This window comes from Bufo gargarizans, chromosome 9 (assembly GCF_014858855.1).
Source record: "Bufo gargarizans isolate SCDJY-AF-19 chromosome 9, ASM1485885v1, whole genome shotgun sequence".
NCBI lineage: Eukaryota > Metazoa > Chordata > Amphibia > Anura > Bufonidae > Bufo > Bufo gargarizans.
In genome coordinates this window covers 149,179,113-149,203,642 of record NC_058088.1, presented here as the reverse complement: position 1 = coordinate 149,203,642, position 24,530 = coordinate 149,179,113, and the positions used below count along the sequence as shown (strand labels likewise).

The 24,530-nt window shown below is 41.9% G+C and overlaps 1 protein-coding gene across 2 annotated transcripts in view; it reads right to left on the bottom strand.

Annotated features, from left to right (window-relative positions):
- LOC122919463 (diacylglycerol kinase eta-like) overlaps nucleotides 1–24,321 on the bottom strand; it is a 283,154-nt gene extending 258,833 nt beyond the window's left edge. Inside the window, exon 1 of one of the 2 annotated variants that reach the window (XM_044268513.1) lies at nucleotides 24,096–24,321. In XM_044268513.1, coding sequence (XP_044124448.1) covers nucleotides 24,096–24,253 — 158 coding nt within the window. In that variant the 5' untranslated portion in view covers nucleotides 24,254–24,321. The remainder of the gene's footprint in view (nucleotides 1–24,095) is intronic. The other variant, XM_044268514.1, reaches the window with a different exon arrangement.
- Between the last annotated feature and the right edge of the window lie 209 nt (nucleotides 24,322–24,530).

Here is a 24,530-nt window from a genome sequence, read left to right as displayed (position 1 = left end):
TTTCTGTACTGCACTATAGAAGGCATGTGGGTTATGCTTATCGCCCTATATATTCCCCTGCCATTCTCGTCAGTTCCTGTGAGACTTATTCTTGACTTTTTGGCAGATTATGCAAAAGTCCCTTGGCTCCTAGTGGGTGACTATAACAGTGTACCTGATGAAAATATGGATAGATGCAGGGTGACAGGGCAGGGGAGATATCCGGGGAACTCTGCTCTTTGTAATATCATGAAGGAAGTAGTATTGCGTCATCCTGCGAAGTGAAGGTACTCTACTTACACTACTTTATCTCGCATTGACCTGGCTCTAACTAATGATGTTATGTTCCTATTGGTGCATATATCTCAATACTTACCCAGGTCCCTGTCGGACCACTCCCTTATGAAGGTGCAGTTGAGCTTGTCCTGAGGTGCCAGACTGGGGCCCAAGATATGGAGATGTATTCATTCTGGTTACAACTCATGGGGGATATGATGGATACTAATATAGCGCCGCAGGAGTATTTTACTATTAACGCAGGTACAGCATCTGTCCATGCAGTCTGGGAAGCCATAAAGGCCTTTCTATGGGGGAAGTTAATCAAATCCATATGTAGACATAAATCTAAATCCAGGGAGGTTGATGCACGAGACAGTGAGGTGTCCGGAGGAGGCCTTTACATCCGCACCATCTGAACTGTCAAGTATACAGTTAAGGGAGGAATAGGAAAATTTATGGTGTCATTTGCTGCAGGTTGCAGATTGGAAACGTCTATTTTTTAAACAACGCCTATTTACGGAGGGATTGAGAGTGGGGAATCTGTTATCGGTTATCTCTATGGTCCAACAAGGGTCATTATGCATTACTGAACTTGTATACAGCCTGGGGCAGATGAGGAAGAGTACGGGTGACACTTTGGGTGTTCTGGAGGACTTCTACTTCCACCTGTACTCTTCTAAGGTCTCTTGCCCTGAGGAGGAGATATTTGATTATTTGGGAGACATAGGCCTACTGAAACTATCATCAGCAGATAAGGATTCCCTAGAAGCCCCTTGGAGTCTGGAGGAGCTAGGTGAGGCACCAAAGAGTATGGCTAATGATAAAGCACCCGGGACTGATGGCCTTCCTGTAGACATATATATGACATTTCAGGGGGTGTTACTGCTGGAACTGTTGAAGATTTTCAATTACTCATTGGAAGTGGGTACCATCCCCAAATCTATGCAGGAAGCTCTTACTGTAGTAATACCTAAACCCAGAAAACATCAGACATTACCAGACTCCTACAGGCCCATCTCGCTGCTTCCAGTTGATGTTAAAATCTTGGCCAAAGTTTTAGCAATAAGGTTGTCTAAAGTGATACTGACCATAATTCACCCAGTTCAGACAGGCTTGATGTCTCAAAAATCCACGTCCATCAATATTCAGAGGGTTTTCACTAGTCTACAAGTTGCAGTAGATAATGGAGGAGATAGAACTGTGCTCGCAATTAACGTTCCCAAGGCTTTTGACAGCGTGGAGTGGAGGTATTTGTGGTGTACAGTGCAGTTCATGGTCTTTGGACAGCAATTTATAAAATGGGTACAGGTACTATACTCATGTCCAAAAGCGAGCATTGGGGAAAATGTGGGAGTTTCCTCGTTGTTTCGGGGTACCCGGCAGGGATATGTGTTGTCTCCCCTGCTGTCCGCAAGAGAAATAGAGCCACTGGCGGCAGCGGTGCGCAGCTCCTCTATTATACGTGGTTTTCAATATGGACGGCTTAACTTAAAGCCAATACTCGTGAAATTTCGAAAAAAGGAGGAAGGTTTGAGGGAAAGTCAAGCAACTGAGAGGGGTCACAGACATCACAGAGTATGTTCCTTTATGGAACAACCTCCTACTCCCGGAGTTTCTCCCCCTGTCAGGGTTTAATGTGTGGAAGGACAACGGTGTGATTAGGATAGGTACAGTAACCTGTTAGATAACGGGGTATTCAGAACATTCACTAGCTTAAAGTAGAATTATCACTTAACACGGGGTAGTTTCAATCAATACTTGCAGATACGGCATGCATACAACTCTACGGTTAAAAAAGTGGAACGATAGCCTTTAAATGAAACCTGTCACCGGGATTTTGGGTACAGAGCTGATGACATGGGTTGCTAGATGGCCGCTAGCACATCCGCAATACCCAGTCCCCATAGCTCTGTGTGCTTTTATTGTGTAAAAAAAAACGATTTGATACATATGCAAATTAACATAAAGGAGTCATATCTTACTTGTGTGACCAGAGAAGAGTCATATTTTCAAGCTCTGACTCATCTCAGGTTAAATTGCATATGTATCAAATCGCTTTTTTACACAATAAAAGCACACAGAGCTATGGGGAATGGATATTGCGGATGTGCTAGTGACCATCTAGCAGCCCATGTCCTCAGCATTATACCCAAAATCCAGGTGACAGGTTTCCTTTAAGGAAGGGTTTAATATACATAATTTATCAAATGTTGCTACATAAATTTCTAGACTCACATTGTGTCACGGACGTACCGAGACATATGGACGTCCCCGCGACAGTGAGTGGCAGGAGACCTTTGAGACTGGCAACACGTGGTTTGGTTTGGCATGTTTACCTTGTGGATCAATAAGTATCTGTGTTGTTTCTGGTACTGGCCACACCCTTAACCCCTTCAGGACACAGCCTTATTTCACCTTAAGGACCAGGCCATTTTTTGCAAATCTGACCAGTGTCACTTTAAGTGCTGATAACTTTAAAACTCTTTGACTTATCCAGGCCATTCTGCGATTGTTTTTTCGTCACATATTGTACTTCATGACACTGGTAAGATGAAGTAAAAAAAAATCATTTTTATTTATAAAAAAATACCAAATTTACCAAATATTTGTAAAATACATAGTAATACCTCCAAAAATAGTTATTACTTTAAATTCCCTATATGTCATCATTTTGGGAATAATACTAAATTTTCGGGGATGTTACAAGGTTTAGAAGTTTAGAAGGAAATCTTGAAATTTTTCTGAAATTTTCAAAACCCAATTTTCAGGGACCAGTTCAGTTCTGAAGTCACTTTGCGAGGCTTACCTAATAGAAATCACCCAAAAATGTACAAACTTTGTTAAACCTTTAGGTGTTCCACAAGAATTCATGGAAAATAGAGATACAATTTCAAAATTTCACTTTTTTGGCAGATTTTTGGAATATTTTTTTTCCAGTTACAAAGCAAGGGTTAACAGCCAAACCAAACTCAATATTTATGGACCTGATTCTGTAGTTTACAGAAACACCCCATATGTGGTCGTAAACCGCTGTACGGGCACACAGCAGGGCGCAGAAGGAAAGGGATGCCATACGGTTTTTGGAAGGCAGGTTTTGCTGGACTGTTTTTTTTTGACACCATGTCCCATTTGAAGCCCCCCTGATGCACCCCTAGAGTAGAAACTCCATAAAAGATTGGTACTATTTTGGTGGGCAAACGCTTTTTTCATCGCTTGCTGTTGTACTTTTTGTGATGTAAGGTGACAAAAAATTGTTTATTTAGCACAGTTTTTATTTTTTACGGTGTTCATCTGAGGGGTTAGGTCATGCGATATGTTTATAGAGCAGGTCGATATGGACACGGTGATACCTAATATGTATACTTAATTTTTTTCCCTATTTTTTAGCAATTTTTTTTAACTTTATTTAGAGAAAATTACATTTTTATTTATTTGTACTTGAAACTTTTAATTTTTTGGGGGGGAAACTTTATTTTTCTCCTTTTTTTACTTAATTTTTTTGTCCCACTTTGGGACTTCAATTTTTGGGGGTCTAATCCTTTACAATGCATTCCAATACTTCTGTATTGGAATGCATTGGCAGTATGAGTAATACTGTGTGCATTACTTATACAGCTTCCGGCCTGTGAGATTCAGGGGTCTGGATCTCACAGGCTTGTCACCGGAAGGCATCGCGCTGCCTTTCATGCCATCGGGTCCCCCCCTACAGCCGCATGGGGACCCGTCGGCACTGCCGATCGCCGCCGCAAACTGAATTGACCTGCGGTTTGCGGCGATAGCCAACACGGGGGTGTCACGGGACCCCCCCTTGCATTTAGCCAAGGTGCCTGCTCAACAATTTGAGCAGGCACTGGGTTCCGATCACCGCCCGCCGGGCAGCGGTGATCGGAAATACACAGGATGTACCCGTACGCCCTGTGTCCTTAAGAACCAGGACATCAGGGCGTACCGGTACGCCCTGTGTCCTGAAGAGGTTAACCTCCAGGTGTTGCTATCGTGGTCATTTAATTTTCCCTATTTATAGTTGTCTCTTCCACAATGCTGTGCGGCTTATAGCTTCAGTTGGACCTGTGGATAGCTGGTGTTTGGATCTCGGCTGAGTTCCTGGTTCTGCCATAGCTTCTTGGAAGTTAAGTGTTACCTTTCCCTTTGTATTTTGGCTTTTCTGTGTGTTGCATGTCTTTGTTGTTTTGTATTAGGCCTTAGGGAGACTCCCGTTCATCTTTCCTTTTGGAGGAACAGGATGTCTCATTCCTGTCATTAGTACCAGAGTCCTTTAGGGTTAGAAAGGACTTTAGGTATTCCTGTGTATGAAATCACCTACCTCTGGGGTCTGTTCATACTGGTAGTCAGTCAGGGCTTTGACTAGGGTTTTCACTAGAAGGTGTCCATCTTCCTTCCCTAGTTTTCAGGCCTTATTTCCTTTTCCCTCCTATGTTTGGTGTGGGGGTTTCCCTCCCACACTAGAGCGTGACACGCCCGCTCTCTCGTATGAAAGCATGTGAAAGGGACCTAGGGGAGATATCACAAGAGCAATGGGGAGAACTGGTTAGAACTGTACCTGATTTATTAATACATGGACGTCTTTGTATTGAAATACTTTCAAAATCACATTTTGTATATTGAAAATGTATTATATCTAATAAATAAAAATGATCTGATTTAAAAAAAAGAAATGTTGTGGAAGGACCTGAAGCAAGCAATTTAGTTTAGTTGCAGTTATTGCTACACAAGGGGTCACACCAGATACTGAAAGCAAAGCTTCACATATTTTGGCCATTCACAGAAATGTAATATTGGATCATTTTTCTCAATAAAGAAATGACCAAGTGTAATATTTCTGACTTGTTAGGTTTAGGGCACGGCGAAGCAGCACATGGTGTTTCTTTTTTACAAATGCGATCCAAGCTTTTTATGTTTCTTTTGCTTTTTTGACCTTTCCCACAGTTGCCATTTTCTTTCTAATAGTGGAATCAGAATCATGAATTATAACACAGCCCAAGGCATGCAAAGTCTGCATCCCCTTAGATATTAATTTGGGTTCCTCTGTGGATTCTTGTACAATTAGTTGGCTGGACATTTCTGGGATAATTCATCAGTGGTCCGTGTTAATTGCAGTTGTTGATAATAGCTCTCATTGTAATTTGCTGGAGTTCTAGAAATAGATTGGCCTTGTAACCCTCTCAAAGATTATATACTTTAACCCCTTCTACCCCGGGCTAGTTTTCACCTTCCTGCCCAGGCCATTTTTTGCAAATCTGATATGTGTCACTTCATGTGGTAATAACTTTGGAACACTTTTACTTATCCATGCCATTCTCAGACTGTTTTCTGTGACACATTGTGCTTCATGACAGTGGTAAATTTGGGGCAATGGAGATTAAATTTCTAAAATTCACTTTTTTGGCAGATTTTCCATTTTAATCCATTTTTTTTAGTAAAAAAACATTATGTGTTAACAGACAAATAAAACTCAATATGTATTATTACCCTGATTCTGCAGTTTACAGAAACACCCCACATGTGGTGGTAAACTGCTGTAAGGGCACACGGCAGGGTGCAGAAGAAAAGGAGCACTAAGGTTTAGGGAAGGCAGATTTTGCTGGACTGGTTTTTAGAGACCATGTCCCATTTGAAGCCACCCTGATGCATCCCTATAGTAGAAACTCCAAAAAAGTGACCCCACTTTGGAAATTACAGTTTTATTGATACTATTTTGGAGTACATATGATTTTTGATCACTCTATATTATGCTAGGCAAGGTAACCCAAAAATGGTTGTTCTGACAGTTTTTATTTTGTACATTGCTTTTTAGATCAGTTGCTATTTTTATTGAGCAGGTTGTTACGGATGCAACGTTATGTCTACTTTTTTGTTTGTTTCAGTTTGACATAATAAAGCATTTTAGAAAAAAATAATTTGCAAGAAGAGTTGACGTTTTAACCACTTCAACCCCGCTAGCTAAAACCCCCTTCATGACCAGAGCACTTTTTACACTTCTGCACTACACTACTTTCACCGTTTATCGCTCGGTCATGCAACTTACCACCCAAATGAATTTTACCTCCTTTTCTTCTCACTAATAGAGCTTTCATTTGGTGGTATTTTATTGCTGCTGACATTTTTACTTTTTTTGTTATTAATCAAAATGTAACGATTTTTTTGCAAAAAAATGAATTTTTCACTTTCAGCTGTAAAATTTTGCAAAAAAAACGACATCCATATATAAATTTTTCGCTAAATTTATTGTTCTACATGTCTTTGATAAAAAAAAAATGTTTGGGCAAAAAAAAATGGTTTGGGTAAAAGTTATAGCGTTTACAAACTATGGTACAAAAATGTGAATTTCCGCTTTTTGAAGCAGCTCTGACTTTCTAAGCACCTGTCATGTTTCCTGAGGTTCTACAATGCCCAGACAGTAGAAAAACCCCACAAATGACCCCATTTCGGAAAGTAGACACCCTAAGGTATTCGCTGATGGGCATAGTGAGTTCATAGAACTTTTTATTTTTTGTCACAAGTTAGCGGAAAATGATGATTTTTATTTTAATTTTTTTTTTCTTACAAAGTCTCATATTCCACTAACTTGCGACAAAAAATAAAAAATTCTAGGAACTCGCCATGCCCCTCACGGAATACTTTGGGGTGTCTTCTTTCCAAAATGGGGTCACTTGTGGGGTAGTTATACTGCCCTGGCAATTTAGGGGCCCAAATGTGTGAGAAGAACTTTGCAATCAAAATGTGTAAAAAATGGCCTGCGAAATCCGAAAGGTGCACTTTGGAATATGTGCCCCTTTGCCCACCTTGGCTGCAAAAAAGTGTCACACATCTGGTATCGCCGTACTCAGGAGAAGTTGGGGAATGTGTTTTGGGGTGTCCTTTTACATATACCCATGCTGGGTGACAGAAATATCTTGGCAAAAGACAACTTTTCAATTTTTTTTATACAAAGTTGGCATTTGACCAAGATATTTTTCTCACCCAGCATGGGTATATGTAAAATGACACCTCAAAACACATTCCCCAACTTCTCCTGAGTACGGCGATACCAGATGTGTGACACTTTTTTGCAGCCAAGGTGGGCAAAGGGGCACATATTCCAAAGAGCACCTTTCGGATTTCGCAGGCCATTTTTTACACATTTTGATTGCAAAGTTCTTCTCACACATTTGGGCCCCTAAATTTCCAGGGCAGTATAACTACGCCACAAGTGACTCCATTTTGGAAAGAAGACACCCCAAAGTATTCCGTGAGGGGCATGGCGAGTTCCTAGAATTTTTTATTTTTTGTCGCAAGTTAGTGGAATATGAGACTTTGTAAGGAAAAAAGAAAAAAAAAGAAAAATCATCATTTTCCGCTAACTTGTGACAAAAAAAAATAAATTCTAGGAACTCGCCGTGCCCCTCACGGAATACCTTGGGGTGTCTTCTTTCCAAAATGGGGTCACTTGTGGCGTAGTTATACTGCCCTGGCAATTTAGGGGCCCAAATGTGTGAGAAGTACCTTGCAATCAAAATGTGTAAAAAATTGCCTGCAAAATCCGAAAGGTGCACTTTGGAATATGTGCCCCTTTGCCCACCTTGGCAGCAAAAAAGTGTCACACATCTGGTATCGCCGTACTCAGGAGAAGTTGGGGAATGTGTTTTGGGGTGTCATTTTACATATACCCATGCTGGATGAGAGAAATATCTTGGCAAAAGATAACTTTTCCCATTTTTTTTATACAAAGTTGGCATTTGACCAAGATATTTTTCTCACCCAGCATGGGTATATGTAAAATGACACCCCAAAACACATTGCCCAACTTCTCCTGAGTACGGCGATACCAGATGTGTGACACTTTTTTGCAGCCTAGATGCGCAAAGGTGCCCAAATTCCTTTTAGGAGGGCATTTTTAGACATTTGGATCCCAGACTTCTTCTCACACTTTCGGGCCCCTAAAAAGCCAGGGCAGTATAAATACCCCACATGTGACCCCACTTTGGAAAGAAGACACCCCAAGGTATTCAATAAGGGGCCTGGCGAGTTTATAGAATTTTTTTTTTTTGCATAAGTTAGCGGAAATTGATTTTTTTTTGTTTTTTTTCTCACAAAGTCTCACTTTCCGCTAACTTAGGACAAAAATTTCAATCTTTCATGGACTCAATATGCCCCTCAGCGAATACCTTGGGGTGTCTTCTTTCCGAAATGGGGTCACATGTGGGGTATTTATACTGCCCTGGCTTTTTAGGGGCCCTAAAGCGTGAGAAGAAGTCTGGAATATAAATGTCTAAAAATGTTACGCATTTGGATTCCGTGAGGGGTATGGTGAGTTCATGTGAGATTTTATTTTTTGACACAAGTTAGTGGAATATGAGACTTTGTAAGAAAAAACAAACAAAAAAATATATATATTTCCGCTAACTTGGGCCAAAAAAAAATGTCTGAATGGAGCCTTACGGGGGGGGGGGGGTGATCAATGACAGGGGGGTGATCAATGACAGGGGGTGATCAGGGAGTGTATATGGATGATCACCCGCCTGTCATTGATCACCCCCCTGTAAGGCTCCATTCAGACGTCCGCATGTGTTTTGCGGATCCGATCCATGTATCCGTGGATCCGTAAAAATCATACGGACGTCTGAACGGAGCCTGACAGGGGGGTGATCAATGACAGGGGGTGATCAATGACAGGGGGGTGATCAGGGAGTTTATATGGGGTGATCAGGGGTGATCATGGGTTCATAAGGGGTTAATAAGTGACGGGGGGGGTGTAGTGTAGTGTGGTGTTTGGTGCGACTTTACTGACCTACCTGTGTCCTCTGGTGGTCGATCCTAACAAAAGGGACCACCAGAGGACCAGGTAGCAGGTATATTAGACGCTGTTATCAAAACAGCGTCTAATATACCTGTTAGGGGTTAAAAAAATCAGATCTCCAGCCTGCCAGCGAGTGATCGCCGCTGGCAGGCTGGAGATCCACTCGCTTCCGTTCCTGTGAGCGCGCGCGCCTGTGTGCGCGCGTTCACAGGAAATCTCGCGTCTCGCGAGATGACGCATATATGCGTCGCTGAGCGCAGGGCTGCCACCTCCGGACCGCAGATCTGCGTTAGGCCGTCCGGAGCTGGTTAATTGATATTATTTTTGGGTGCATATGATTTTTTGATTAAATATTACACTTTATGGGACAAGGTGACAAAAAAATTGGTTGCTTTGGCACAGTTTTTATTTGAATTTTTTTACGGCGCTCACCTGAGGGGGTATGTCATGTGATATTTTTATAGAGCAAGTCCTTATGGACGTGGCAATACCTATATGTATATTTTTATACATATATTAAAAGCATTTTTGAAACAAAAAAATTATGTTTTACTGTCTCCATTTTCTGAAAACCATTTTTTTTTGGGGGGGGGGGGCGATTGTCTGTTGTAGAGGCTCATTTTTTGCAGAAAGAGATTGCGGTTTGATTGGTACTATTTTTGGGTGCATATGACTTTTTGATCACTTGGTTTTACACTTTTTTTGATGTAAGGTGACAAAAATAGCTTTTTTGCCTTTTTTTTTTTTTTTTCTTACAGGCTTCACCTGACGGGATAGGTGATGTAAAATATTTTTATAGAGCTTGTTGTTATGGACAAGGCAATACCCAATATGTCTTTTTTTTTTTTATTTTATTTCACTTTAACACAATAAAATCATTTGAAAACAAAAAAAAATTATGTTTTAGAATCTCTATTTTCTGAAAGCCATATTTTAAAAAATTTTGGCTGATTGTTTTATGTAGGTGCTCATTTTTTGCGGGATGAGGCGACGGTTTGCTTTGTACTATTTTGGGGTACATACGATCTCTTGGTATTGCACTTTTTGTGATGAAAAATGACCCAATAAATGTATTTTTTAGCTTTTTTTTTTTAACAGTGTTTATCTGACGGGGTACATTATGTGATATATTTACAAGGCCGGTCGTTACAGATGCGACGATACATAATATGTGTTTTTTTCTATTTTTTTATATAAAATGAGGGGAAGGGGCACCTTTTTACTTTATTTTTGTTTACTTTATTTTTGTTCCACTATGGGACTTCAACTTTTGGGGGTCTGACCCCCTCTGCAATGCAGTGCAGGGACCCGATGCAAACGCCTTCTCTGCCGCGGTCAGTGCTGGCTGCAGCATAGAAAGTGTTCATCCGTCGGCATCGGCTTTTACAGTGATGCTGGCAGATACAGCAGGGGTCCGGCTATTAGTGACTGCTGGGCCCCTGCACTGATCGGGCACACACCGCTCCGGTGACATGCCAGGGGGAGAAAAACAGAACTGGATCGCACATCCACAATGCTATGCTTTGATCTAATCAAACTCGCTTCTCAGCGCCATGTTGAAGTGTTCAGTCCCCCATACTGCATGCTGTACAAGAGGCATTAGTGTACATTTTGATCAAAAGGCATAAGCCCACTCACCACACCAAGGTCGCCTCTTTCAGTGGGACTTACTCTGACAAAAAGGCGCAGCGCAATGCGGTGACAAAGCGGCACTGCCCTAGTAGGTGGCGGGACCCAGGAGTCAAACCGCTCTGGTGCCTGACCGATCAGCATGACGTAGAAGTACATCAAATTGCGGGAAGTCACTTTCTGCTATGATGTGCTATTACGTCATATGTCGGGAAGTGGTTAAAGGGGTTGTCTCATTTCAGTAAGTGCCATTTATCATGTAGAGAAGGTTAATACGAGCAACTTACTGATATACTGTTATTATCCATACTGCTTCCTTTGCTGGATGAACTCATTTTTCCATCACATTATACACTGTTTGTTTCCATGGTTACAGACCACCCTGCGATCCAGCAGTGGTGGTCATGGTTACACACTATAGGCAAAAGCATCAGCCTCTCTGGTGGCCGGGACCATGGGAGCGCACATAGGCTATTGCTTTATCCTAAAAATGAATCCAGCCAGCAAAAGAAGCAATATGGATAATAACAATATATTAGTAAGTCCCTTGTATGAACTTTCTCTACATGATAAATCTGACTTACTGAAGTGAGACGACCTCTTTAATGCCTTGTGTTCTCATCTCTTCTCAAGTGAGCTACTCAAAACATTTATAAGTCTGCTTCACATCACTGTATGTAGATTAAATAATATGTGTATTAATGAAACTGGGAGGGTATAGTCTAATGAAACAGATTTCCAATAAATTTGGTTAGTTGGTGACTTAGGCCTCTTTCACATGGGTGAGATTTCCGCGCGGGTGCAATGCGTAAGGGGAACGCATTGCACCCACACTGAATCCGGACCCATTCATTTCTATGGGGCTGTGCATACGAGCAGTGATTTTAACGCATTACTTGTGCGATGCGTGAAAATCGCAGCATGCTCTATTTTGTTTTTCACGCAACGCAGGCCCCATAAAAGTGAATGGGGCTGCGTCAAAATTACAAGCATCCGTAAGCATCCCGATCATTATTATTTTCCCTTATAACATGGTTATAAGGGAAAATAATAGCATTCTTAATACAGAATGCTTAGTAAAATAGGGATGGATGGATGAGTTAAAAAAAATATAAAAAAATTTAACTCGCCTTAATCCACTTCACGCAGCCCGGCTTCTCTTCTTTCTTCTTCTTTGAGGAAAAGGACCTGTGGTGACATCACTGCGCTCATCACATGGTCCGTCACATGATCCATCACGCGGTGAGCGCAATTACGTCATCAAAGATCCTTTGACAGGTTCTGAAAGAAGAAGAAAGAAGACGATGCCAGCTGCGCGAACAGGATGAGGTGAGTACATTTTTTTATTTTTTAACCCCTCAATTGACCTTCTACTAAGCATTCTGTATTAAAGAATGCTATTATTTTCCCTTATAACCATGTTATAAAGGAAAATAATTACATCTACACAACCTTGAACCCAAACCTGAACTTCAGTAAAGAAGTTCGGGTCCGGGTACCACATTCAAAACTGACTGCAATTGTGTACCTACTCGCGCGGGTTTGCCGCAATGCACCCGGGACGCATCCTGAGCCAAAATGTGCAACCGTGTGAACCCAGCCTTACAGTTCTGGAATGTATTGTATAACACTGACAGCATTATGTCAGTGTTATCCAATACATTCCAGACCTTTAAGAGTTACATAGCATCATAAATCAATATAATGCTATGCGACTTCCGCAGTGCTAGGAGTTCAGGACGGGAGCTGTCTTATACTCATGCTCTGAGTCCGGAGTGTACAACTCACTCGCCTGAAAGCGGCTTATGTTAAAGGGACAAGCAGCAGTTTATGCTCCATGGCTAAGGCCTGCTTCACAGCAGGCAGGCTGTTTCTGTCCCGTCTTGTTCACTGTCAGAATCCCGTCCGGCCCTATTTACTATAATGGGGACAGGCAGAGATCCGGCAGCAACCCAGCAAATAAGCCGAGAAGCGGCCGGACAAATACTACTTTGTGCCAGAACAGCCTGCTGGATCTGCTAACACAGATGTGAAACAGGCCTAAGACATGCCCAGAAAACAGTAACATGTGAACACTCAGCTGAGCGAGGACCAGGAAGTATATGAGGTTTTACAGGTAGCAGTGCAGTTTGCAATCCTTTTTTACAGCTTAGGGGTGTACAAGCCAAATGGTCAAAAACATGCAGTAAAACTGCAGTAACTCTCTATAAAACCACAAGCTTGGCTATGCAGCACACTACCAACACTTGTATAGGCAGTCTATTTGATCTGAAACAATAAAGTGTGACAAACAGGCAAATAAAGAAATAAGTAACAGAAAATGATTTCTCACAGCACTGTATCTCCCAGGGGATTGCAATATGGTAAGAAAAAATTAAAACAGAAGCAGACAAGTGTTTATTTGTAATAAGATTTTCACATAAAGAATATAACATCAGACCCTACCGAAACCTCTTTCACATAACGCACCATTCAATAAGCTACTTCTAAGGGCAGTGAAAGTAAGTTTTTGTAAAATTCCATTCACAAGCATCATACCGTAATATGGTGGCCCTTTTCTATTCCATGCAGAAACTACAGTAATATTATGCCCCCCCCAAAAATTGCGCCTTAATGTTGCCTTAGTGTTTTTCTGATATTGTATGTTTTGGTTTTTAAAACACTAAAATACCCTGGCTACTTCAGGGTCTACTCTAGGGTTCCCACACACGTGAGATAAAAATTGCCAAAACCCACTAATTACAGCAGGACCAGACAACCATCTAATGTGTATGGTGGTGTCTGAACCCCTCACTGATGGCAAATGTTGGATAAAAAGGATTGTGTATGTTGGATTTAAACATGCACGATAGATCCTTTGTATCCACAAAAGATAAGCCACCATAGCCTACAACCACAGGCCCGCAGGGGGGCACATAGTAATAATGATTACTATGTGTGTGTCCAGGCGAGGAGCGTTACTCTGTGGAGGAACTAAGGGAGCATAACTAGTCTGTAGGTGAGGAGTTCTAAGGCAAGCATAGACAGTGTTGACTACTCACAGGTGAGGCAGTTACGGGGAAGTTTCTGGGAGGGGGCATTCAAAACTTTAATATGGGGCCCAGGCTTTTCTAATTACCCTCTATAAGCCACTGCCAAAGGAGTGTGACAGCAGTTTATAACTCTTTCTAAAAACAAGTGCTGAGGGTTAGGGTTAGTCTAGTCTAGAAAACTGTATAAAAAAGAATTACAAAAGTCACCGTCGACAATTAACGCAAGAGCCATTGGGGATCATTTACAAAAGCTTTATGCCAGGTTTTTGGTGTAATAAAGTGGCAAAAGTTGGCAAAAATGGCAACTGGAAATTAGTTCTGATCAATGATTTTAAAGTCAATTGTTTATTGCCCTTCCCAAACATGGGGCAGTGTATGGGGGACCTTTATTATCCAGCAGTGGATGCTATATGCAAGGTCATCAATCAACTAAAGTCACTTCTCATGCACAGTTTATGATGCACTAAAAGAGATTTTCCTAAATTGTCTAATTCTGGCCTTCACAGCACACAATCTAATTAGTAGGACACTTCCTTCGAAACATAAAGACACAAAGGGGCTAAAGTATGCAATAGTAAATCATCACAGGTGATTTCCGTTTTTTACTTATAGCCCCCCAAAGCCACCGCATTTTTCATTCACATAGCTGTATGAAGGTTTGAATTACAAAAAAAACATAATTTCGCCAGTTTAATGGGGTTTTTCTTACATCGTTTTCTAAACGATAAAACTGACCTATTACTTTTATTCTCCGGGTCAGTACAAATACAACTATACCAAATATGTATGGTTTTAATTAGTGACGAGTGGCATAGGCAAGATTTGTTTTCACAATTTTTGCTAATTTTTCACATAATATTCTAGAATTCGTGATCTCCAGTCAATCCAGCGCAATACATGCAACTTCACATTTTATCAGGTCTGAGTAGATATTACTGATTGGTGCACTAAGTATTGCTGTGACATCACAGGCCTATATCTGTAGCATGTATGTATGGACAGCAGAGAAACAGTAATTCCTATCACACTACCTAACACCCTGCACTGGAACCTATCAGCTACACTATATCACTATCTAACCTACACTGACTATCTCCAACTAACTATCTGTATTATATAAATGAGCTAACTAACTATCTAATGTAATTGGATATGGAATAGGATCCAGATAAAAGCACAGAGCACAGCAATGTCACTGCTCTCTCTCTCTCAGAACTGCAAAAAAACTGCAAAAAAATGGCTGGTGGGGAGGTTCTTATATAGTAAGGGGTAGGCAACTTTCCCAATAGTTGCTGGAAATGTCAACAACCATTGCTTATTTCCCCAGATTTCGGAAAAAAGTTTCTGGTCCAGACTGATGCGTCTGATACAGGCTTGGGAGTGGTCCTGCCACAAGTGGTATATGGGGAGGAGCACCCAGTACCTAAGCAGAAAACTGACCCCAGCAAAGGAATATTATGCCATAGTGGAACGAGAATGTCTAGCCATTAAATGGGCACTAGAGTCTCTGAAATATTATCTGCTGGGTAAAAAATTTGTCTTTGTGACAGACCATGCTCCTTTGGCCTGGATAAAGCAAAACAAGGAGAAAAAATGCAAGGGTGACAAGGTGATTTCTCTCCTTGCAAAATTTCAACGTAGAACATAGGCCGGGGAAATTGCAGGGGAACTCAAATGCTTTGTCCAGGATATACTGCATGGTTGCTGAAAGTGCCCAGACCTCCGGTCTGGAAAAGAGGGGGGGGGGGGATATGTGGTAATGTGAACAGAAGAATATATGGTAAAGTCCTGGAAGGGGTGTATATCTCACCCAGGTTCCTTAACAGGGTGAGGTAAGTAAGATCCAGGATGGTGCTGGCTTCAGCAAACATAGTTGCTGAAGCTCTTTTCTTTAGTAGTTCATGGGCTGGGTTCTATTGGACTGGGGAAGGTAGGCTTGGTAGTGGGACCTCCCCAGTCCACCCAATTCCAGGGCCTGTTTTCCCCTAAGCCTGAGGGATCTCCAGATGTGTCATCTGGGATCGTTAAGGGGAAATAAAAATCTGCCCAAGGCTGGGGGAAGTGATGTCTGGAGATAAGTCCAGGAGGCTGGCTGCCATCCTGACTAAAGAAAAGCCTGATGCCCTGTGTGACCTGGGTTTAATAGGTGAGCCAGATACTGACCTGTATTAGTTAGTGTTCAGACGAGCAGGATTTGTTTTACGTTTTTGCAGTAAGTGTAGAGGCTCTTTATTTCGCAGTTTGTACCACAATAAAGTGGAACCTTATTTGAACTTTATCCTGTTGTCTGCACCCGAATCTGTCACCGCCGCCCTGCTTGAGAGAGCAATCTCTGACAGCGTCTAACAATATGTAGGGTAGCGGAGGAAAATATTTTTCACTGATAATATGACATAGCAGGACAAAATCCATGTGTGGGTACATCTGCACACAGTAGAGATTTATTAATATTTTTTTCGGTTTGCGTTTGGGAACACATAGCATATACGTGTCTTACAATACGCAGGGTAGCGGAGGAAATTATTTTTCTGTGATAACGTGACAAAGCAGTCCAAAATCCGTGTGTTGGTGCATCTGCACACAGTTGAAATTTAATATATTTTAGGGGGGGTTGAAGCTTGGGAACATAGCATATACGTGTTTTATAATATGCAGGGTAGTGGACGGTTTACATCAAATTGCTATCGGTGCATCCCCAGGCAGTTCAAATGTTTGTACGGTATGTTGATGGGGGAAACATAATCGCACAGTAGTTGGTGTTATGTGCCAGAGGCCAAAGGCAGACCTATGGGACATCTTGCAAACAGGACATAAGCAACATTCAGACCAGGGACCAACAGAGTACTTTATTACACATGTAATAAAAGCACATGACAGTAAAGCAGGTTAGGCAATAGTGGTAGCACTACCACAGAACCAAGTGCACCAGCATACCAGAGGCAAAACCCAGAGGGCATAAAGCTAGTGAGCCCCGTTCTTCACAGAGCCCCTGGTGGTGGGGATGAACTAGGCCGAGGGCTCACTGGTCACACCTCCAGAACCAGCATGCATTCCCAAATAACCAGCATACACAGGAGTCAGCCTGCAGCCAGTATGTGAGGGAGCCTGCAGCCAGCCTACATGGCACCAGAGACAGGAACTCCACAGAGATGCAGACACGGGGAGTGCAAACATTCACAGGCAGCAGTTCACACAGCAGCCAGCATGCAGCCCCAAGCAACCAGCATACACAGGGCATGTAGCCAGCCTACATGGTCACAACTGTCACAGTGAACCGCACCGTGACAGTTGGACAACTCTTGTTTTACACTAGTGAAAGATTTTTTTCAGAATAAGGACCAAATCTGTTAGTGGCGCTGATACTGCATTTTTTTATTTTTTTATTTCAGTTATATAAGAAACATATACAAAATCAGAAAAATCAAAAGATCTGTATTACATAAATTAGTACTATAATAACATTTTACCCCAAATGTCCACCCCCCACCCTTTGGAGAAGAAAAAAAAAACACATCCGGCCCTATTTAATCAAATTAACGACTCTTGCCACTGTCCCACTGTAGGGGAATCTCGATTTACCCATTTCCGAAGTATGAGAAGTCTAGCTTGAAATAATACTTTACCTAAAACCAATCGTATCTCTTTATTTAGTTTAAGATGTTCTTTAGCCCCTAATATACAAACCACTGGGTCTTCAAAAACTTGAACACCCAGAAATGCTAATACAATCTCTGCAAATTCTTTCCAATACCTAAAAAGTTTAGGGCATCTCCAAACACAATGTATAAGATCCATTCTCCTCTTTAACGCCCAAGGAGATCGATGTAGCCTATGAACTATAAAGAACTGAGAGATCTTATGTGAGGCCCTTTCCGACACCATAGTATAACTTCTAAGAGCATCATTCCATTTTTCTTCCGTAAAAGACGGAAGCTCTTTTTCCCATTTTTCTCTGGCAAGTATTGTAAACCATTTATTTTTTTCCTTCCATCAAAATCCCATATCCAATATTGTTCCTCTTTTTTCTCCTCCATTAATAAATTTGTCTATTCTATCTGATTGTTCCTTTCTATATTTATCTAAACTCGCCGATGTCCTCATAGCATTTTTGAGCTGAAAATATTTATAGGTATCCTTTTGGGGGATCCCAAACTCGCTTACCAAGGTGCCAAAATCCTTCAGTTTATCTTCCTCAAATACTTGACCTAGATATTTCATTCCCTTTTTATCCCAGTCTATATAAGACCTAATCTTTTGCAATTCCTTTAAATTTATATGTTTCCAAATAGGTGTATACTGAAAATAACCTTTCATATCTAATATTTTTTTGACTTCTACCCATATATATTCCATTAAACTCAATATTCGATTTTCTGTGATATTTTTCCCCAGTGTTCCTGACTTTAAAACCTCTAAGTGATTCGCTTCCCCTCTCCACCCCACTTTTTTATTAATTCCTCCCTTCCCACTAAACCATTTAAACTTCCCTTTATCTGACTATATTGTGTTAATAAATAATAAAAAAACTATTAGGAACTGCCTTATTTCTAAAGTCAAATTAATAGAGTTCCAGGGCAAACTTTGAATTGCCCCCCCCCCCCCCCCCCAGTATATATTTTATTTTTTGCTCCCTCTGTATATATATTCCATTTTGCCCTCTTTGTATATATTCCATTTTGCCCCCCTTGTATATATTCCATTTTGCCCCCTTGTATATATTCCATTTAGCCCCCTCTGTATATATATATATATACGGTATCCATTTTGCCCCCTCTGTATATATATCCATTTTTCCCCCTCTTTATATTGGATCCGGGTGCTAAGGAGAAGGAGGCAACAACAGTGGAGGAGGGTGGTGACAGCAGCGACAGAAATAAAGGGTAAAGGCGATGTACCTCCCAAAGAACAGCCAGGACCACATCTGCTTTGGGATCTGATGATGCCACTGACACTGTGGGTTAGGCCCAAAACATGTCAGAGCGAAGCCGAGCTCGGCTGCCTGCAGCTCTGCGAGATAAACTCCTGTATGGGTTTTTTTTCTCTACAAGATAGGCACAAAAAAAAGAGCTATGTGGAAGATATGCAGGATTAAAATAAGCATGCCAATACAATCATAGGTACCAGAAGTCTATTGCAGCAAATAAAGCAGGATCACTGGATCCTTTGGGAAAATACAACTGGCTAGAATTTCCAATGTGAACAAGTCTATCCTGCTTCTCCTGGTCCTCTTTGTGGCAGCCAACCCGCATCCCTGGCAATACCCTGTCCTTATCATTACCTCCTTGTCCTCTGCTCCATCGTGAGACATCTATAACAGAATGTTTGGCGATGAAAGACACTTTTCTCTGTCTACAAGCTGAACCCCAATCTGGCGACATTGCTGGCGGTGCAGTCACTGCTATACCATTGTAGTAGTGCCTTGTACTCTCACATGGCCGTTAACGTGGAGGACTTCAACTACGCAGATATAGACTTAGAAACTAAAATCTTTGGATTTTATAAAGGAAACAAGTTCTTGGCAAAAAGCTAAAAGGTAATCAATCACCTTTCCCAACTGGTTCTGGATCCGACTAGAGAGATGGGCAACAGAAGTGCAGGTTGGATAATATAATAAACACGAGCGAGTTTTCCGCGTGGGTGCAATGCGTGACGTGAAGGCATTGCACCCGCACTGAATCCGGACCCATTTTTTTAAATGGGTCTGTGTACATGAGCGGTGGTTTTCGCACATCACTTTTGCGTTGCGTGAAAATCGCAGCATGTTCTATATTCTGCGATTTTCACACAACGCTGGCCCCATAGAAGTGAATGGGGCTGCGTGAAAATTGTATTGCATCCGCAAGCAAGTGCGGATGCGATGTGATTTTCACAGATGGTTGCTAAGAGATGTTGTTTGAAAACATTACGTTTTTTATCACGTGCGTGCAAAACGCAGTAAAACGCATTGCACCTGCACAATAAAAACTGAACAACTAAACGCGATCACAAACAAAACTGAATGGCTTTGTTTGTGAAATCGCGCAGTTTTCATTGAACGCATCCACAACGCATCCGGACATTATCCAGAGACGCTCGTCTGCAAGGGGCCTAACAGCTCCCATGAGCTCTGCATTGTTAGAAATTTCCAGATCCCCTAGTGGTAGTGTTGAGTGAATTGAAGCATCCGAAGGGGAATTCGATCTGAAGTTTAGGAAAAATTCTATTCACATCGAATCCGAATTTCCTCGAGCGTCATGGAATCAAAATTTTTTTTTCTATAATGGCAGCTACACATTTTACAAAGTGAAAGTAAGAAGCCCCGAAACGTGGGATCACCGATAATTCTGTGCAGCCAGCCAATCCACAGATAGCCATCCCCTGTGATATCTCAGCCCTTTAACCCGTTTGCTACCAGTGCTGTACATATACAGCGCTGCAGCGATAGGCAAACATGGCGCCCACCCGCACGTGCAGCAGGCGTCATGGCTGGCAGGTCTCTGATGTTGGAAACAGCAGAGACCTGACGCTAATTACCGTGACCGGAAATAATGCTGATCGCGGTAATTAAAGCCTTTAGATACCGTGATCAAGAGGTAGTTGCTTTCAATGCTACGAGTTTCACTGTTGAGACACACAGCATTTATGCTGCAATTGTTATTTTGGCCACCAGATGGCAAACCAACATAAGAAATGAGCAATTGACAGTAATAAACTCATTGTAAAAATACATGATGGTTCAAAATTAAAAATTAAAAAACAGATTTATAGGCTCATTTATGAGCTTTAAAATCTTTGCAAAAAAATAAAAATATATATACAAAATGTGAAAAATATAAAAGTTTAAATCACCCCCCTTTTCTGTATAATAAAAAAATAAATATCTATATAACAAAAAATATAAATATAAACACAACACATTGGTATCACGCGACCAAAAACCAACCAAATAAAAATATTTTTACAATACAGCGAATGGCGTAATAGAAAAAGGGGTCAAAATGGCCAATTTGCCATTTTTTCATTGCTTCTTCTCTTACCCAAATTTTTTTTATAAACTGTGATCAAAAAGTCACACACTCCAAAATGGTAGGAATAAAAAGTACACATTGTCCCTCAAAAAATGAGCCCCATATACAGATTAGTAGACATAACTAGCAAAAGTTATATGGTTATGTAAAAAAAAAATATTGACCTCTATTTTTACATCGTTGTAATCGGGCTGACCCAGAGAATGAAGGGCATGGGTCACTTTTGCCGCAGACGAAACGTAGTGGGAACAGAACTCGTAAAATGGTGGAAACATTTTGTTTTTTTTCCAATTCCACCCCATTTGGAATTTTATTTACCGCTTCCGACTACATTGTATGCCATATTGGTGGCATTAGAAAGTACAACTTGTCCCGCAAAAAATAAGCTATGTGAATGGAAATGGCTCAAGGAAGAAAAATGAAAACGCAAAAACAGGAAAAAATAAAAACTCCGGTAGTCATAGGGTTAACAGCCCCCTCCCGCACGGTCTCTACCATTTCACTGTGGGCATAGAGAGAGACGTGGAAGCGCTGTTGCGCTAGGGACAGTAGTGCTGACCACCTGTAGAAAAAGAGAATACTGAAAGGGAAAGTGCGGGGACTGTAATCTGAAGCTCAAGGGATCCATAGGAGACAGCGCAGTGTGAATCGCGGTGTAGGGCACAGAACTATCTAACTGAACAGTCTCCACAGTGATTAATAGGAAAACGATTCCATTGGGTCCTGATTCCCAAATCGGGGTGAATAACCCGTCTACTTCTACTGTCATTGGGGTATCCACCTTGTTTCCTAGAAAAGCAATTCTATTAGGCCTTGATTCTCAAACTGGGGTGAATAAACTGTTCTATATATTGTATGAGACCTGCCTGCCACAGTAACTGTTTCACCACCAGAAAGGACTAGCTATGCATGTTGCAATGCACAGTGATGTACACCGAGATGCCTGCAGGCTGGGATATAGCTGATTTCATGCACTTTGTGAAAAATTCATTCGGAACAAAGCAAATTTCTTTGAGAAATTCGTCAAAGTGTCTGAATCCAATTTTTCTAAACTTTGCTAGTAGGATCCCACTGTCCATAAGTTACGGCATTTTCTCCCCTTTGCAGTTGGGTCATAACTACCCATGTCAATGTCTGGGAGGTTAAAATCTCCCATCATGACCACTGTACCCGCCTGTGGCGCCCGCTCTATTTGGTTATACAGTTGAGCTTCTATCCCTGTGATGTTAGAGGGTCTATAGATTACACCAAGTATTATTTCTTCAGTGTTTATATCCCTTAGAACTTCCACCCATAAGGTTTCCACATCCGCACCCACAATAGCTTCTTTCACACTTGTCTTCAGTTCTCTCCTCACATACAGGCACATGCCACCGCCTTTTCTATTGACCCTATCTCTAAATAGTGTAAAACCCTAAATATTTTGTTTCTGTTCTTCTGACAGATCAGACGAATGGAAATGAAATGCCGCTGTGAACGTGGCCTTACAGGTTTTACGGAATCTTATATATCAGGGCCTTCTGCTGGATAACATGGCGCTCTGCCCGCATTCTGTGGTGACAGGTCCTCTTTTAGTTTTACAAGCGTATTGCTGTAGGTAACACATTGTCTTGTGCTTTCTGCACACTCCTTCACTATTGATGTGCTTTAAAAAGCAAGGGGAGAATTTTTCATTTGCGGTGGTTTTGGTGTCAGTTTTAAAGGGAACCTGTATTTTGTGTATAGAGCGGAGGACATAGGTTGCTAGATGGTCGCTAGCACATCCGCAATACCCAGTCCCCATAGCTCTGTGTGCTTTTATTGTGTAAAAAAAACTATTTGATACATATGCAGATAAGGGTCCATTCACATGTCCGCAATTTCGTTCTGCAGATGGAGCAGAATTGCGGACCCATTCATTCCTATAGGGCAGCACAATGTGCTGCCCGGACATGAAATTGTGGATTCGCACTTCCGGGTCCACACTTCCGTTCCGCAAAAAAATAGAACATGTCCTATTATTGTCCGCAATTGCAAAATGCATAATACTTATTGAATTTGTCTGCAAATGAAAGTAAAAGTGTAATTTATATGTTTAGGGTAACACAATGAACACTTAGAAACGCTCAGTGAGGGTGGCATAGTAGCGGTGACAGGTTCCCTTCAAGTCTGTCTTTGTGTGGTTGCGCCAAATTTATGAAATGGCGCACAATAATTATAATTATATATTGGGCACAACTGCAATGTGGCGTACCCCTATGTCTGTAGACGTACACCTGGGGGCTGCCTGGTGTGGAGAAGCAACTTTTTTAAAAAGTCGCACATTATAAATGAGACTTCAAGGTGTTCCAATCTGAAATCCTGACCCACTTTTCACTCCACTTCTAAAAGTGGCGAGGATCATCAAATGTCGCACAAATATGGGCCAGATGTCGCACGCGGGCATCGTTCGCCAGGCGTAGCAGACTTGATGAATGACCCCCCAAGCCGTTAGTTCCATAGTCAGAAGATCCATTGCTTTCACTTGTAGCGGTCCAGAGTCCTTTTGGGTTTGGCTGCTGTGTTTCTACAAATGATCCCAATCCCTTACATACGGGTTTAGGGTTTGTCTAATATAGTATAGTCTAACAAAATGCATGATAAAAATATGATTTGAAAAATATGAATTTTGTCATGTTCTTCCGATGTATACAATTCTGGATGGAGGGAGCACTGAATATAACAGTCGGATACAATCATGAGACCATTACAGAGCTGCCATATTTGAACGGCAGTATGCAGTGACTACAGAAGATGGCAAGCAATGATAAAACAATATTCCGGAATATTATACTGCCGAGGACACAACATGAATAAAGCATGTGATATCATTCCGATGGACTGGTGTACACTGTGTCCCAGTTACAGGTCTGACACCTGTCACCAGTGGATAACACATCAGTGGGGAAGAAGACATGCTGGCATCTGCCCACGATGATGATGAGGGTATGATTGCTGATGTCTGCCTTATTTATGGCTCTGCCATAGACTCTCACAGACATGATCCACAATGAAAGAGATAGAAATCCAGGTCATATTAGACATTTCTGTCAGGGCTTAAAAATTCTAAATTCCAGTATCTGCTAAATGGATGCTCCTAATGGTTTCCATGTCAATGTTCACAGGAAGACAGGCGACACAAATGTATATACAGTGTGTACATGTATTTCTATATCCCATCAGCAGCAAGACATGACGCAATGCTGAAAAAGGAAGATTCCTGTCAGAATAAATAGAAGTGGTGACTGTCAGCACTGCATACTGCCCTGGTCCTCGGAAGTCCCACATGCCACCATAAGAAATGCCATCTGCCATCAGAATATACCATAGCAGGGCAGCCCCGCCGCTACCTACCTGGCTATGAAGCAGGTGCAGTCACACAAGCGTCCAGTAGGAGTGAATGCTGGTGGTCTGACGAGCCCCCCATCCATGCAGCCATGTCTGCCTCTCACCCCGAGCACAGAGACGCCTCCTCTTTCCTCATCACACTGACTGAGGCAATGATTCTGCATTGCTCAACTACAGAGATGTCGCCGCTCCCCTCCCCCGTAGTGTCGCCGCAGCGCCCTGTCACTCAGCCGCACGCGGCACTATTCTCGGCTGCGGGCACTGCACCGTCTGCAGCCGGGCACGGGGAGGACTGGCACCGGGCACCGCTCTGCTGCAGGCTGCCCTTCTGCAATGTGCTCGAAATCCACACGTAGAAAACGGCAAATGACTTCCTCTTCCATTTCCCCGTCTATGCACTGGGCAGTGCTGCTCAGCCATGGCAGCATCCATCGCTGTCTA